We start from the raw sequence: 17656 nt of genomic DNA, 5'->3' as shown, positions 1-17656 counted from the left end.
AATATCATGGAGGGCACACTGTTTCCTTAACTGCTTCTCAAAGGATCTGGGAGATCTTCTTAGGACCTTTAATAAGGCTTTGGTCGGTTCTTTTGTTGATCCCTCAAAATCAACTCCTTCTAATTGAAGTTGGAGCTGAAAGCGAGCTAATGTTCAAAGAAAGTGACCGCCAGACCAACAAAATTACATTTTTTGGGGGACGATGAGGGGACATCTAATCAAAGGAACAGGGGCGGAGAGGGTGGGATAGGGGGGCGAGGAGAAAAGGAGGTTTTACAAGATCCTTCTCTAGTTCACAAAAGTCAGCGACACGGGCACTTCTCTACAGAACAAAGAAGCCGCAATCCATTCACACTCAACAAAAAAAGAGAGGAGGAGGAGGAGGAGGAAGAAGAGGAGGAGGAGGAGGAAAAAGAGAAGGAGAAGGAGGAGGAGGAGAAGAAGAAGGAGGAGGAAAAAGAGAAAGAGAAGGAGGAGGAGGAAGAGGAGGAGGAGGAGGAGGAGGAGGAGGAGGAGGAGGAGGAGGAGGAGGAGGAGGAGGAGGAGAGAGAAGAAGAAGAAGAAGAAGAAGAAGAAGAAGAAGAAGAAGAAGAAGAAGAAGAAGAAGAAGAAGAAGAAGAAGAAGAAGAAGAAGAAGAAGAAGAAGAAGAAGAAGAAGAAGAAGAAGAAGAAGAAGAAGAAGAAGAAGAAGAAGAAGAAGAAGAAGAAAGGAAAGAAGAGGGGGGAAAAGAGAAAGAAGAAAGGAGGAGGGAGAAAAAGAGTGTGTGTGAGAGAGAACAACAACAACAACAACAACAACAACAAACACAAAGAGAAAAGGAAAAACAAACTCTTTTTATGGCCATAATGGAACATAACACACCTTATGGTAACTCCTGAGCTACTCGGAATGCCTCGGTTACTGTCTAAATTTAGTCATCTCAGCCTTTGTGAGAAATTTGGAGACAAAGAGCTGTTGAGTAGCATTGAAGATAGAATCTAAATACAGCTTCCAGTCTACTAGTGAAATAAGGCAGTTCAGAGGGAGCTGAGGTCTCTCTCGATGGGAAATGTGTGCGTTTGTATTGGGTTGTGAGTGTGTGTGTGCGTGTGTGTTGTATCTGTAAACACCTAAGCTTTGACATTACTCGAATATCGCCTCCATACATGTATTCATGTGTGTATTACCTATCGCAAAACGAATCTACTTCCACCTCCACCTCCCCCAGTTCTTTCCAGATCTAAACTCTCTATTTCCCCTCCCCCCGCTCGCCAAAGATTAGCTTTTCTAATAATTAATCCTAAAGATTTCGTCATGTGAGTTCAGGACAGGGGTGGTGAGCAGCTGAAATGGGTGCTGCGCCCTCTCTAATCTATTGGAATGTCTTCCCCTCCCCCGACCCAGCTGCAACAGCTCGGAGCTTGGGGCTCCTTCTATTCTCAGCTCCAGATGATGTGATCAGCTCTATGAAAGTCTGGAGGTATCAAGTAGCACTGACTTTTTTTTTTTTTTTTTTTTTTTGTAATAAGAGTATTTGTGTAATCCCAAGTTGCAGGAGACTTTTCTAATGGTCAACCTATACAATCCAGGAATTAAGGAAAGAAAAGGGAAAATGAGCGATAAGGAAGGAAGAAGAGAGAAAGGGAGAAGGGAGGGGAGGAACGAATGAGGGGGGAGAGAGAGAGAGAGAGAGAGAGAGAGAGAGAGAGAGAGAGAGAGAGAGAGAGAGAGAGAGAGAGAGAGAGAGAGAGAGAGAGAGAGAGAGAGAGAGAGAGAGAGAGAGGGAGAGAGGGAGAGAGGGAGAGAGGGACGAGAGGGAGAGAGGGAGAGAGAGGGAGAGAGGGAGAGAGGGAGAGAGGGAGAGAGGGAGAGAGGGAGAGAGGGAGAGAGGGAGAGAGGGAGAGAGGGAGAGAGGGAGAGAGAGAGAGAAAAGTTTAGTGCATACAACGGCAGAGGATTTGAAGCGGCCCATACGCACTAAGGTGGGCTAAGAGTTGAAAGTGTGTGTGGGAAAGACGGTTGAATAGTTCCCGGAGGGCACAGCACAGAGGGGGAGCCGAGTCCCAAGGAGGCGGAGATCCCTGAGCCCAAGGGTCCCCTGACTCAAATGCCGGGGCCCTGGAAATTGAGGAAGCTCCGGGAAGGTGAAATCGCGGACAGAAAGGGCGCACAGAACTAGTGGTGGAGTGACAAAGTGGGGGTGGTGGGGTGCGGAGACGGGCTCACTTCGGGCGAGACGCTATGCCCAGGTAAGTTCGGCAGCCACACTACAGCATCTTTGGGAAAAGGGGCCGGGGTGGGGGACAGCGGTGTAGAAGAGCCAAGATGGGTTTGCTCTTTTGAGCCCATTCCGGAGGTAGAAATTTTCTACTACCAGACGTCACCGACACGGTCTCTTTCCCATCACTTACGCGACCCTAGGTGCCCAAGCCCAGAGAAAAAGATCTCCCCTCCCCCATAGATAACTAACCGCAGTAGGTTGCAGGGGGTGGGATGGGGAACTAGGCGGGGTACTGAGTCTACCCGGGTGGGGGTGGGGATATTGTGAGATTAGGCGCTCGATTTTCTTCCCTCCTCCCTCTCTTAGTCCCTCCGCCTCCCCTTTTCCCCGGTGGCGCGAGTCCCAAGGGACCTCATGGGACAGGTCAGAGATGGAGTTTTCACTGGGGGTCTTTTCCTGGTTTCCACCCTGCCAATTCCCTTTTGGTCCTGGGAGCTGGGGAAAACTGGTGGTGGCAAGAAAGGCTAAGGGCTTAGTAGTGTCGCTGGCCCGACGCATCCGGCTGTCTTGGGCTAGAGTTTTTTCTCTCTCAAAACCTGCATATTAGCACTTAAATCCAATCTCATGTCCGAATGTCAGGGTCCCAATCTGAGAGGCTGAAGGAGCTTTTTTTGTCCCAATCTCTCACCAACTGCCCCTTTTCTCTTCCCGACTTTAGTTGTCCCCACTTCTACTCCCTAACCTCCACCAATACGAACTCTGCTCAGGCCCCGGCAGTACTTTAGCTCTAAGTCTCAGCCGGCACAGAAGGAGGGGGAGGGTTAAAATGATAATGGACAATTTAAGCGGCTTCTTTCTGAAGAGTCTAGGCACGCACTTTCGCCCACCGATGCCCAAATCCCGTTCCGAAATCTAGGCTATCAAGCTTTCATTCTCTTTATCAGGGGAAGCGTCCCGTAAGGTTTTCGAATGTCCCAGAGCTCCAGGACAGGGCGATTTTTACACGGGCTTTGACCATTTTAACTGAATTGTTCGTAAAAGGGTCAAAAAAAAAAAAAAATTCATCGTGAGGTTTCTTCTCTTGAACTGGATAGGGAAAAAAGTGGTTTCCTTCAGGATCCAGTAGGCCTTAGCTATTCTTCCTCGATTTTGCTGGGCTCTGCAGTGGGGCTCAGCTTAGTTCAAGAAGTCCTGGACTGGAGTTTTCTTCTCACTATACAGAATGTAAATATCTCCTATTGTTTAATTCCAAAAATCTTTGGGAAACTCTTCCTTATTTGCCCGACAGGAGCTAATTCAGCTATTGTAGCCTCCCCCCACACTTCAGTCTCCCATGGATGGATGGGTGAGATACAGCTATAGGTTTTGAATATAATTTATATTTTCTTATGAGGCACTTGACAACTAGGCCAAAAGATAAACTCGGGCATATTATTATTTTTTGAAGTCTAAAAACTTGTCGAACAAGCTTTCTTTGTCTGGGACAACTCTGTAGAGGAATGGTTGGGTGACAAAGCATTCAGCAGAGAATCACCAATTCTGTAATTTTTTGCAAAAAGGGTTTCTTTCTTCAATCTACTACCCTTCCTCCCCAACCTCTAGAGTTTTAAAAAAGTTAACAATACTTAAATTCAACAGCCCTAAACTCAATGAAAACTGTGAGAATGAAGAAGTAGAAAATTATTAATTTAAAGGGCAGTAAATAATATCCAGAACTCTTAGTCTAGCAAAATGAATCATACTTTCTCTGGATAAGACTTTAAAATATAAATCTACAGACTGACTTTAGAAATGTATATTTTGTTGTCAAAAGAGCATAATTATTCAGATTGGAAGTATTTAATTTGAGGTGAAGGGTCCTTTTTTTTTTTTTAATTAAGTCTTGTGTTTATACATAATACTAATCAAACCAAAGTACTAAAGTTTAAATTGCAAGAAAATATCAGTCATTAAGGTAAGAAAGATTCTTTTATTGAAAATTTATATATGATTCAGTATTGTAATAAATAAACAGGTAACCATTTCACAAAAAAAAAAAAAATGATAGAGCTATACTAGAGAAGAAAAACATTAACTGGAGAAATTGCACACAGTGGCAAGGCAGACTTTCTATAGATACAGAATAAATATGAACAGCATTTTTGAGCCAATGTTGAGACTCAATGAAAAGAACCAAGCTTATGTAATAAATAATTATTCAGAAAACATGGTGCATCATTAGATGAAAAAAAACTTTCTGTAAACGTATGCATCATTTAGCCCCATCCTTATAACACATCAAATCACAGGGTTCTCTTCTCAAGCTATGTTAAAAAGATCTTCCTCTGACCAAATCAGAGGGGATGAATTCTATTATGCTTATAGTAAAGTGGAAAACAACTGGAGGGGGAAAACATGGCTAAATATAGCATAGCTTAATAATTTCATTGCATATGATCTAACTATAAAATTTAGGTAGCATATTAAGTATTACATATGGCATGACTAGATGAAATCATTCATATTTTTCCTAACCCCATTTTATCCCTCCCCCCTCAATGCTAACAACAACAACAACAACAAACAGATTTGTTTTCAATTTTTCTTCCCGACAAAAGATTAAAGAGGCAGATTCTTCTTCCTTGAACAGCTTCTTAAACATCTCCAATACCAATCATCACCTACAAGGTTTCTGTGCAAATCTATTTCACATAATTTCAAAAGAATGACAAGCTTACAAGTAAATCCTGATACAAGGCTATTTGGAAGTATTGGGATTTTCTCCAAGGAAGGAGGGGAAAGGGGGAGTGGGATGAAGTAGAGTTGGGCCAAACAAAATGCTAAAGTTTTAAATCAAGAATGAGTCTCCATCTTCTAGTTTGGGTCCCACTGACAGGGCAGTGGGGGACAGTCGGGAAGGGTTCTCAGAGTCTCCCAGTCCCAGTTACTGAAGAACACATTTTTCTTCTTTCTTGGCCATCTTGCCTTTGTTTTGCTCCAAGGTTCTTTCCAAATGTTCATCCTCTTCTTCCGCCCTGGAATTCAAACAAATAGGAAATAAAATTGTTGTTCTTTGGGGTGCCTGAGTACTGAGATTGAGAAATGCCTCTTCCACACCTCTCCTTCTCTCCTCCATTCCGTATTCTCTAAACACAGCAGAGATTGGTTTCAGAAGCATAATGGGAGGGATGGGCAGATACCAAATGTAGGGCCTGGGGCTTGCTGAAAACTCTGCTTTGGTTATACTCTAGAGAATTAAAGGCTGGACTTTCCTACAAACTTTGGGTCATTTAAAAAAATGAATGGCAAAGAAGGGCTCATTCCCTCCCCACAGGCCCAACTCACTGCTTCTCTTGAGCATCCAGGTCCCTGACCAGTGCATCCCGTTTGTTCACCAGGATGACGAGCTCATCCAGTAAGAGTTGTTCTCGCCTTTTCTGGGCTTCAGTCTTTTGCCAATCTGAGGGAAGGGGAAAAGAAGCTGGTCACACTCGACGCCTCCAGCAGCAACCCAAGCCAGCTTCCCTTTTTGGCCCTCCAGCCGCTAAGGCTCTCCCACCCTTTCCTCCCTTTCTCCCTCTCTCATGTCTGCCTTCTAGAGCTCTACTTCAGAGAGTTGAGTGGTGCTGGGAGTTGATGTGACATTCTAGTAAGACTAAGGAACCCAGGAACTAGAAAGAGGTGATTAGGATTTCCCGTGGAATGGATTTTCTAAATATTGTCTCTAGTTGGACTCAGCTGGGGCTGGGATCCAGACTGCTTGGGACAAAGGGCGTGGCCAGGAAGACAAGCCAGAGGCTGCACCTGAGGCGAGATGAAGTTTGGGGGGGGGGGGGAGTTTCTACAACACCCCTGAGAGGAGGCAGCACTTACGGACCAACACGGAGGTGAGGGGCTTTGAAAGCTGGGCAGGGTAGGAGAACCACAAGAAAATCTTTCAGAAGCTTCAAGATCTGCCTCAGAATTTTGCCCCCCCCCTCCCCAATCAAACCCCATCCTAAATAGCCTATTCTTCACTAATTTCCTCCTCACCCTATTTTAGCAGTTGGATGTAGCTCACACTGGGCGCCATATGCTTCACAATAACTTTAAAAGTAGTGTATGAGCTAATTTGCATTTTCTTTGAAGTAAAAAAAAATAAATTTGCCCTGCTGCAGTTTTATGTCCTCAAACGCATAGTAGCCGCATTTTTTAAAAAAAGAGTTTTATTCAGCGACCTTAATTTAAAGCTTTTTTTTTTTTTTTTTTTTTTTTTTTTTTTTTTTGGCATTGGGAAAACTACATATTTGCTCCTGAAATCCTTTGCAAAAGATTGGGAAATCCGGTGGGCAGCTCCCCCTCCCAACCCTCACCCCCAGCAGACTTGCCTGTGCCAGTTTTAAGAGAAACACCTAGGATATTTCCCAACCTCTCGTCTTTAGTCTTTCTTTAAGAAGAGGAGCAGTTAGTTTCATTTCATAAAACAGGACCATATTTAACATTTAAAGCCCTTGTGAAACCAAAGGGAACTGCTCTCTGGACAGACTGTAAGGGCTTGTAGCTGTCAATCAACCACCAGTCTACCCCGCCTCCCTCATTAGGAAGGTAAACAATGAAAAGAAGAAGTAGATGATGAAGGAGATAGCAGAACAAATGAGGACCAAGAGGGAAACAGGACACCAGCTTTAAAAAAAAAAAAAAAAAAAAAATCTATAATCACTGACTCAGGCAGTGTCCCCTCCGCCAAAGCACTTTCCAAAAACAGAGGAAAGAGTGTGTGCAATCCTTTTGGGTTTTTCTCTCCTCTTTCTCCATTGCCCTGGGCAATCACGTTAAAACTCACATGGCTGGTGCTTATTCAGATAAACCTAACAATGCACACCAATGGTTACCATGTGAATCTTCACAAACCACACAAGAATGTGCTGGTTCAAATCCCCCTGACCCCCCTCCAAAGCAAAATTTATTCAAGACAGCAAACTGCTCAGCAGCCTTATGAAAGCAAGTGGTGCTAGAGGGAATTCTGTCTTGTATTTACAAATTAAAAATTAGATGCATCATCATGCAATAAAGGTTAGAATAGCAGCAAAAGCCAGAAATGTTTAATTACTTTTATCACTATTCCTTTTATTCTCTAAGCTCAGATATACATAAATAAAAATAAAATGTATATTACAAATACAACACACATTGTACAAACACAAAATAACCTTATCATAATGTTCCTACAACCAAGAGTGTTTTTTTTTTTAAAAGAAAAATAAACATTACTGCTGAAAGTTTTTTTTTTTTTTTTTTTAGTTATATTACTTAGGCTAACTTGCTGAAATTTATCTTTTTAATTAAAAAAAAAAGATAGCAAAACTGCAGAATGTAATGTTATTTACAACCTTGCTCTTTTTGATTCAAATGCACAGATACTAGAAAGAACATTTACTGCAATTGTAAATCAAACTCCAACTATACAGAAGCTGAATTCTGGGTAACTGGTTTGTAAAACATGAATATAATTAAAAAAAAGTTTTATTTGTAATGAATCAACATGTACTAGAAACTAAAATTAGGCAAATAAGAAAGATCACTAGTTTTGACTAATGCTTATCTTTTCCATTTTACACTTCTGGGTGATGACAACTACTGTAAACTTTCATTTACAATTTGCTCACCCTGGTTCAAACCTTTCTGTGGGAATTATACCAGGTGCACCTGTTGAAAAATAAGTATTTTCTTTTACAGACTTCAAACCATATCAACTTAAACTTTCAGCTAATTTCTAGAAGGTAATTATATATACATTATAATTTGTATTTATAAAGCTCTTGCTAAGAAACATATCAATTAGTGACAAGGAAATGAAATAAAATATCTATAATTAATTATTTCTTTGATTCAATAAGCATTAAATACCTACAATATACAAAACATTTTGCTAAGCAATGGGGCATACAAAAATTAATTTCACTGATTTGTCATCCACTGTTAGTTTTAATGTTCCAGCTAATAATAAGGAGCAAAAAAATTCTTTTTAGAAATAAAATTTTAGAGCTTAAAATACATAGTTTAGAAAAGAAAAAAATATTTTAATTAAAAAAAATCTCTAAACATCTATTATTTAATAATCTCTATGGTATTCCATTTCTCATTATTCAGAAACCTTTAAAAATTACTAAACACTGTAATTTATCTGAAATTCTGAATAAAAAGTAAAGCTATTTACTTTTAGTATGAACTTAAAATCCAAATTGTTTCAATATAATTAATGGGGTTTTCCATTGTGAAATACATATCTGCATATCATGTGTGATCTCCAAACATACTTGATTTGTGTACGAAATGAATGTTAAAACTATGCAGATATCAAAAATGTGACTAAGCATTCTCACACATGGTAAGAATTCATATCTTTATTTAAATGTTAGTCTTGTTTTTTTTTTTTTTTTAATTGGAATGAATTTTATTTCTGGAACCAAAATTATTTTACTTAAGTCAATAGGAAAAAAAGCCCCTTTGAGACAGCTTCATGTAGAAGTTCTCCAAATATTTTGAAAAGTATATGCATGTAAATTTAAAATTTACCTATTATACATTTAAAGAAAAGATTATTTTCTAATAATACCATTCATAGCTATCTACACTGACTCTGACTTTCAGAAACCATAATACAGAGTGTGATTAAAGATTCTAGTGCATGATTTAAAAAAAAAAGCTATATATCATCTCTCAATAAAATAGGATTAAATATTGATGCTGCATTTGAGCCAAAATGGTAAAATTGAGAAATTCTGTTTTATCAGCTTGCATTAAGTTGCTAAATATATTTACACTAAAATATAAAAAGTGGGTTTCTTTTCTTGAATTTCAGAAATCTACATACTTTCAATAATTCACCTATAAGTTTTACATTGTTTGTACTTTTTTGTTGAAGCAAACACTTACCTCTAAAAAAAGGGCAAGGATATTTCCCATGAATACTTTAATATAAAAGGCCTAAAGTTGTAGTAAACCTTCAACCTTGCCACTATAAATAAGCCTCACACTTTGATGAAAATTAACACTAGTTTTGTAAAGAGCACATTGAGGGATTGCAGTCAAGTCTTATCTTTAGTTCCAGTCAACTAGCAATCCTGAAAGAGTTTGCATCATCATCAGAGCAGGCCATTTGATAGGATTCTACTGCTGAACCTAATCAATCTATGGAATACTGTGGCTGTGCTGTGTAACAAAGCTAAAATAGATTTACAAATGGGGTTTTAGGGGATAAGCTCCTCCACAGGATTACATATTGATTTTAAATATAAAAAGCTTATCATATAAACCATAACTACAAAAATAGTGAACCTGTGCATAAATCCTTTTAGAAGAGCACCCACTTCAAACTATACGCCAAGAATAAATCAAGCTGTACAAAACCCTAAAGAAGACCCATCTCTTGTGCAGGAAATGGACGCTCTACTTTCTAAAAGCCCATCCTAACATATGCAGAAATGAATTTATCTTTCCCAAAAGGGCATAAATACTATGGAAAAAAATAGGTAAAGTATCTAAAGCACCTTCATTAGCTTAAGGTGTATCCAGATATGAAATTGATACCTCAAAATGAAATAACCAAAGTGCTTATGACTTTTTAGTAGAATGATTAGAATTCACACTAATAAATTTATATTTATTTTAATCAAGCATGGTTTATTATGTTCCTTATATACATTTCTTAGGATAGGCAGTTTCAATAGCAAATTTACTTGTAAAGATTACAGTTTATTGCTAAGCTTTGTCATCACTGCTAAATGGGAGGGAGAGGAATGAAAGCTAGGAACATACTTATAAACAAAAACAAAAACAATGTTGCCTATTCATTCCTTTCCCCTGTGAAGTACTTTAACACTCCAAAAGGCTATTCAGCTGTATATGCATCCATTTTAACAGTTGGCTTCTTGGACAGTGTCTTCACATCACTGAACATTACAATGGTCAACACCTCTACATGACAGTACTGCCTACACACTGCTCACATTAGCAGGGCAGAACAACATTCAATAAACTGCTTTTATTTGTAATCAGCAGCTTGATACTTTTTCTTTTCTTGTCTTTTCTTGTCAACAACTAAAGATGAAAACATGGATAAGTTTTTTCTTTTTTAAAAAAAGTACTCATATCTGGGACCAGTAACATTACATTAAAAAAACAAAACAACAAAAAAACAAAAACAAACAAACAAACAAAAACCCCTAGCAACTGATATCATGTAAAAAGTTTTAAAAAGGAAAGAAAGCTCGTTAATTGTTTTATTATATTAATGGGGAGGGGAGAGTTTTTAATTTTTATTCCAGTTGTATAAAAGTATCAGGTTATTTATACTGCAAATCTGGTTAGTCTGGATGAGATTTTTTTTTGTGCTCAGTACAATGCTAAGATAACTTTTTCATATTCTATAGGAATAGTAGAATACCTTAGAACATATGGTTCCTATTGATCTTATATACTCAGCTGCCTATATGAAACCATGTACAATTATACTTGGAGGAAGATGCATGCAAAAGCTATTAGAATCCATGCAAAAAGACTATAGTAGAATTATACTTTTCCCCCCTCAAAAAAACCAAAACAAAACAAACAAAAAAAAAAACCAAATGAGTTGACTATTTACTGTACTGAATTTTCACTTGGCTATTTAACTTTCTAATCTCTTCTAAAGGTTATGTGAAGTCCATTGGCAATTATGTGACTTACCAAAAAAATTCTTAATAAAAAAGAACAAATAAAATTTATCATCTTTGTGTTCTTTCATTTCTGTAATAAACTTGAAAAAAACCCATTTGAAATCAGCAATTTTAAATTTTCTTTTTACACTTTTGTTATCATCAAATCGATTTGAAACACTTTAATTGCTATCTTAAGGATCTTATCCTTATAAAATCTTAAGGAATTTAACATTATAAAATCATTATGTAATTAAGTAAATAAAATTTGATTTCTTAAATAAAGGCTTAATTTCTTATTACATTTATCAAATGAGCTAATTGGTGTGAAAGTGCTTTGAAAAGAATAAAAGTATTATGCAAATGTAGGTATACCCTAGGCATTTTTGTCTTCATTCAAAGAAAATCCTGCAGTCAAAGTTCTGATATTCAAAAAGTGCACTTCTCAAGGCTTTTTTTTTTTTTTTTTTTTTTTAAACTCAGGTTTCTAGTGAAGTCTCTAAACTAATTAGAATTGATTTATTATGAATCAGGTATCTTATCAGGTGAAGAAAGAAATTACCATAGACAGTCAAAGGGTTAAAAGGTCAATACAGAATAGGAAAATCAATTTGCATTGATTAGACAAAAGGTCCATTTTACAGAGTCCAAAGGATTAACTTTTAAAGCAGACATCTTTGAACTATAAGACAACATTTCCAACGGAGAGGAATAAGTACAGCATTATAAAACACTTACTTTTAAAAAATGACCAAAAAATGGTAAGCTGAAGGTTAAATGCTAGCTGAAGTTTACTTATAATATGAATCATCCATATAATTATAATGTAATTCATTTAAAAGTTATGAAAAGTGTTTGATTATTTTACTTATCTCCTATGTCAGTCTCTTTGAGTATTCATTTAGGTATAATATTTAGACTTACAGAATTATAGAGTTATAGAAGAGTAAAGAGCTGATTTATTTCAGTCTTCTTGACACTAATGAAATATGTTGAATTTTTGACTATCTCAAAATGAAATATTAACATGACGCACCTTTTAGCACCTGTGTAAACAAGATGCCAATGAATAAAATATCAATTTTACTTTAGATTTCCTATTTTACAAAATTTAAAATTTGTTGGACTTAAGATGATTTTGAACTTAATTACAGCACAATAGGGTCATTATATGGTAACTGACTGCATATTCATAATGAATAACCTTATAGATGCTTGAATTTTGTTTTAGAACTGAATCCTCTGATAGTTCAGCCTTTGTATTAAGGGGTTGGTTTTTTTTTTTTCCCTCAGTAAAATGTTTCTTACCTTCAATTGCAAGCATGGCCCGCAACTCCCGGTTCAGCAGCTCATAGCGTCTTTCTAGGTCGTGTTCTTTTTCCCTAGGCAAGTTTAGAAAGTTCATCAATATGCTAATGACTAAATCATTAAACACTTAAAAGGACCTTTAAGTTACATTGATTTTAGGACTCCTAACAGACTTTTCTCTTTAACTTTAAGCTACTCTAAACAAATGATACCGAAACCTAAAACCTTCATCAGTTGGTGCAGTTCTTTGTCACTCTTCCACAAGAGGTGCATTTCAATTTGCAGATAAATAAGCTGATTCCTAAAGACTTTATGTACATAGATTGTTGCAGGAAAAAACAATTTTGTACTGTTAAAGTTGCTAAAAATTTTTTTTCCTAATTCTTCAATGAACTCTTTTTTAAACCTCAGAATATCTATTAAGATGCACAGAAATCCTATGTGTACCAACTTTAATGTCACAATGACAAAATTTTGGGTTGGAAATGTTTCTTCATTAAAAAAATCAAGTTGAGGTATAAGAATGCATTTATGAAAATGGCTCATTTCACTAAAATAAGAAATGTGAGCAAGCTCATCTCTACACTAGGTGGCATCCTATAAGAACACTACTAGTAAGCAAAAAGACCTAGGAAAGAAAGAGGGCCTAGAATAGATGAAATGCCAGATACTTAGAATGCTTACTGTTTATATTTTCTTCACTCCTCCTCTGACCCTGATAATTGTGCTAATGCTGCCTCTTTAGGAGCACTTTACTTTTACATCATTATCATTTTATTCCACAATATATATGGTCACATCATCTATAGTACAGGTTATATATAATTTCATTTCCTGGTAAAATTTTAATATTAAAAAACTTTAAGAAAATATTTTAACTTAACTTAAAACTCATCTTTTCCTCTTATGAATTAAATTCCTTTTTTGAAGATACTACTTCTTGAATAAAACATATTTTTCTATTCTTTTACCTTTTGTATTCAGACCATATTATTTTCAGTTTTTATCTATATCTTTTCCTATGGATAATACTATTTTAATATTTATGTTTAGGAGCCAATCTGTTTTGTAACCACAACAAACATAATACATTGATTATATATATTATATATATATTGATTAATATACTGATAAATGTGCTGATAAAAACATAACTGAGGAAATTAAACAAAAATTAAGTCGTTGAAATAAAATGTAAGTGAAAATAAAAATGTGATGATGATTTTGTCAAGTTATAGAAAATCAAGCTCTGTAATGAGTACTTACAGAAGAGAGAGTTGGTTCATTCTTCGTATTAATGCATTTTTCTTATTAACTAACATAAACCATTCCTGCATCATAGCTTCTTCTTCTTCTGTGTTCCTTCCTACAAACACAAGAGGTTTTATTTCTTATGGTCTATATCAGTCATAAAATAGTTTAGTATCAGTTTTTAAGCATGTAATACCTAATTTTAGCTGATCCAATACTACATTTTAGACTGTTAGCAATAATAGAAGATTCATGTTTAAATAATAATAAATATCGTCCTATCGTCCAAAGTCGGTAAATTTCAGCTTGTATATTTTCACTCCCCTTTAACATACCTACAGATCATATTAACACTAAGTACAGTAAACAAAGTGTTCTACCATTTAAATCCTCCCCAGAGGCTTAATTGTTATTATGTTTCAATAAGGAACTTGTGGTGCTGACTGACATATGGTGACGATAACAAAAAAAAAAAAAAGAAAAGAAGAAGAAGAAGAAGAAGAAGAAGAAGAAGAAGAAGAAGAAGAAGAAGAAGAAGAAGAAGAAGAAGAAGAAGAAGAAGAAGAAAGAAAGAAAAAAGCCCAACACAACCAACCCCCCAACTAAAAATCATTTTGAGAACTATTAGAAGGAAGTTCATGGACATTGAAAGATTATGTTAAGCCAGTTATCTATAGTAATTTACTTTTTATTGTTTTTTTCCCCCAAAGTAAATCCATAATATGTATATTTTATCCTGTATCAATTACAGGGTAAACCTGATTAGGAAAATAAAGTTTAAATTAAGAAAAAATATTAGTGATCTGAGATTTTCAAATAAAGATATTAGTAGATCAGAAAATATTTGAATAAGTAATCAAAAAAGACAAACCCAAATTTAGAAATACAAAGTTATAAATTGAATTTTAAAAAAATATTTATTCCCTAAGGATGCAATGAGTTCTTAAACATGTTACATTTTTACAAAACAGAAGTATCTGAGAGCAAAGAAAGGGAATATTTCTTCTCTGCCCTGATTTGACCATCCTACTCTACCCCCTACACACTGGGAGACACTCAGCACATCATTTTCCCCTTAGAAGAAGGCAATACTAATATTTATAATCAAGGTGGACTCTTCCAGGACTCTTTTCCTGTCATTGATGTCAAAAGGCATCTAGTTAAATTCTTAATTTTTTGGGGAAGGAATTTTCTAAGACTTTTAGGGCATCAGTTTATATCTTGAAGCATAACTTTTTACTAGGAAAAGGTTTTTTAGCAAATAAATTGTCAAAACAAAACAAATAATTACCTTGCTATGCTTACATTTAATTCTGAAGTCTAACTTCAGCATAGCATTTACAGGGTTAATAGAAATGTCTGAATAAAAAGAGAAAATGTTTTAGTATTTGGTATTCTATAATATTCTGCTTTTTTATTTTAAATATGAAAATATTTTAGCACATAAATGGAATCTAAAGTGTTTTTATTTTCTATTATCTAATCATAATTCCACCTGTGAAAAGTACAGAACATATTTTAGATGGATATAAAATGGTTATTTGCTTCTGGGAGAAGAAACAAAACAGGCAAATTCATTAAATATTGTTAAAATTTTAAAGTATGAAAGATACATAGGACAGATTCATTTAGAGGTTGAACAAAGTCTTTATTGTTTTACAGTATTTTTAATCTGTCTTTTAGGGTTGCTGGTTTTGTATTCACTTTGGACCATGTGATGCCTTGACAGTGGTCATGTGATATAGGCTGCGATAGGCACAAATCCCTGGGCAGCAACAAAAGAAGAAAGAGTAAAAAGAAAAAGCTGAGAAAAAGCTTGCAATTTGGAAAAAGGCCAATTGTACCCTGGTGAAGGCCTTTTTGATCAGCAAAATGACACATGTGTGCAATATTAATAGCTATAGATTTTGTGATATATTTTCTCATTATAGACTTAATTCTTGTGCCTATAACCGAAACAGTGACTAAAAACATATATAAATGAAAACTTTGTTGAAACTTTGGTTTAACCCATAATTGATGCTTTCAAGCAGTTGTAAAAGAAGGAACTACCCCACTCTTAAATTAGCATCATTTTCTTCAATGGGATATGGCCTCCTTGAGAAAAATAATACTGATGTGGTACTGTCATTTTCAATTAAATTCATAATCTGATATCTAGATAAGAATAAAATTTTCCTCTAACTCACAGAAATTAAACAGAAAATGCCTATTAATTCTTCCAAGTTTCAAAATGAAAATAAATGTCTAAAAATTTTAAAAATGTTAACATTTGCTATTAGTCCCTAAAATGCTACAGACTATTCAAATCAATACCCCCCCCCCCCATGTGAAGATAAATTAATTCAATTTGCCTCAAATCTTTATCTGAACTGGGTATAAGTTTATAGGAACATATACATAGCCTAATGATTGTAAACAATTAATTTTTTTACTCTGTGAGTACATGATTCCACTATTGTTTTAGGGCTTTTAAAAATTAAAAAAAGCTTTTAAAGTCAGTAAGTTGAACCATTACAAATTAATCCTGACTTTAATAACTGGTTAAAGACCCCTTCAGCTTTATAAGTAACAAAAAATATTAAAGCCTGTGATCACAGTGAGCTTTTCTCATTTCTCCTCTAACCATTTGTTATTTAATCCAATACTAGTAATCCAATTTGTCCATCAGACTTTTAAAGGGCAGAATGCAACTTCCCCAGCTTAGACACTTTTCAAAGTACAATATATTTTTCAAATGAATGCTGGATGTTTCATTTTTTCCCCAACTGTTCCTAGCTCTAATGCAAGAGGAAAAAAAGAACAAGATGAACATTGTTCGTACTGATTAAGTAAGAGCTCATTAAAGAGCTGTCAGTGCCGTACTTTGAATATGCATGAAGCATATAATCAGATCTAGTACCGTCACTAGAGGAGAATACGGTAAGTACAAAGGATTGATTTAATTACTTAGAGTGGGGCTGTGGTGGTAAAGCAGTCTTGTTAGCGCAAAAAGAAAAGGAGGTTGGATTCTGGCACTGTTAGGGAAAAAAAGGCAGTTTTAGCTTCTGCCACAATACCTAATCTCAAGATAAAGCACTTTACATTGTAGCTTAAAATGAAGACTATCATTATTCTACAAAATAGCCATAATTCATTCTATCTTGTTTAATTTTACCTAGTTAACAACTTGTTTGGCAAAATAATCTTTAATTCATAATTATAATCGCATCTTTATGTTGACATATTCCCAATTCTGATATTGGATCTCCTAAAAACTATTTAAAATGAGTAATAAAAAAACCCCAAACTATATGATTTTAAACATTCTCCAAAAAAAGCGAACAATTGATTGGTCACATATTTTATAACATTATTTAACGTTTTCAGTATCACAACTAGATAAGCCTTAGAGTAGCTTTTGTAACAAAATTTAAAAGAATTACTAATTAGACTAATCTCTGGTAATACTTTTTTAAACTTACAGGTAGCTTTCCACTTACACATTTCTGGTTTAATTTTCCCATCTAGAAACCCAGAATCTGCTCTAATATTGCACTTCCAGGATCAGGTTTTTTTCCCCTTTAGTCATTTGGGAATAGGACCCATCATTAAGAGAGAACCATTAAATCACTGGAATGATGACAATTGCAAGGAAAACAATTATCAAAATATTTCCTTTAAAATTATTCTTTACATCATATTCGTTTTTTAGAAAATATCTTTGATATTAGTGAACTAATACATCTAAAGTAATCAGGAAACAATTTACTTTAGAGTAGTCTTAAAAAACTTTAGATATTCCTTAGACATAATTGTGATTTTTAAAATTGTTTTTAGCATCCTTTCAAAGTAAGTTAAAGGGTAGAAAACATAAATTTAAAAAATTAAACAAAAAAGCCCCTCAAGAGTCTAACGTCTCATGCCAAATTAAAGTGTGGTACAAGCTTTCTTTTATTTCAGTTCATAATACATTTCAGCTTAAAGAATAATATTTTTATCTCATATATTTATTATTTATATATAAATATATGTATATTATTTCATATATTCAATACTATTTCATAATATATCATCATCTATGTAGTTCACATACTATTTTGTAGTATATTATTTTCTTCTATGTAGTTCTATTATCTTAAAATATTTACATATGACTTTATATATATATTCATTTTGTAAGGAGCAATGCTAACAATTGAATAAATTTTTAAAAATTGACTAAACAAACTATGGTGCATGAATAAAACATAATATTACTAT

At 35.1% G+C, this 17656-nt stretch overlaps 1 protein-coding gene across 1 annotated transcript in view; it reads right to left on the bottom strand.

Moving 5' to 3' along the window:
- Window positions 1–4150: 4150 nt before the first annotated feature.
- The window catches only part of EHBP1 (EH domain binding protein 1), a 342552-nt gene continuing 329046 nt past the window's right edge, over window positions 4151–17656 (bottom strand). The window contains exons 22-25 of the mRNA XM_074287029.1: window positions 13430–13529; window positions 12164–12237; window positions 5526–5640; window positions 4151–5215 (exon numbers count right to left, since the gene is read on the bottom strand). Coding sequence (XP_074143130.1) covers window positions 5125–5215; window positions 5526–5640; window positions 12164–12237; window positions 13430–13529 — 380 coding nt within the window. The 3' untranslated portion in view covers window positions 4151–5124. The remainder of the gene's footprint in view (window positions 5216–5525; window positions 5641–12163; window positions 12238–13429; window positions 13530–17656) is intronic.

The sequence above is a fragment of the Sminthopsis crassicaudata genome, chromosome 2 (assembly GCF_048593235.1).
Source record: "Sminthopsis crassicaudata isolate SCR6 chromosome 2, ASM4859323v1, whole genome shotgun sequence".
Taxonomy (NCBI): domain Eukaryota; kingdom Metazoa; phylum Chordata; class Mammalia; order Dasyuromorphia; family Dasyuridae; genus Sminthopsis; species Sminthopsis crassicaudata.
The sequence above is the reverse complement of the archived record's forward strand: the minus strand, read 5'-3'. Positions and strand labels throughout refer to the sequence as shown.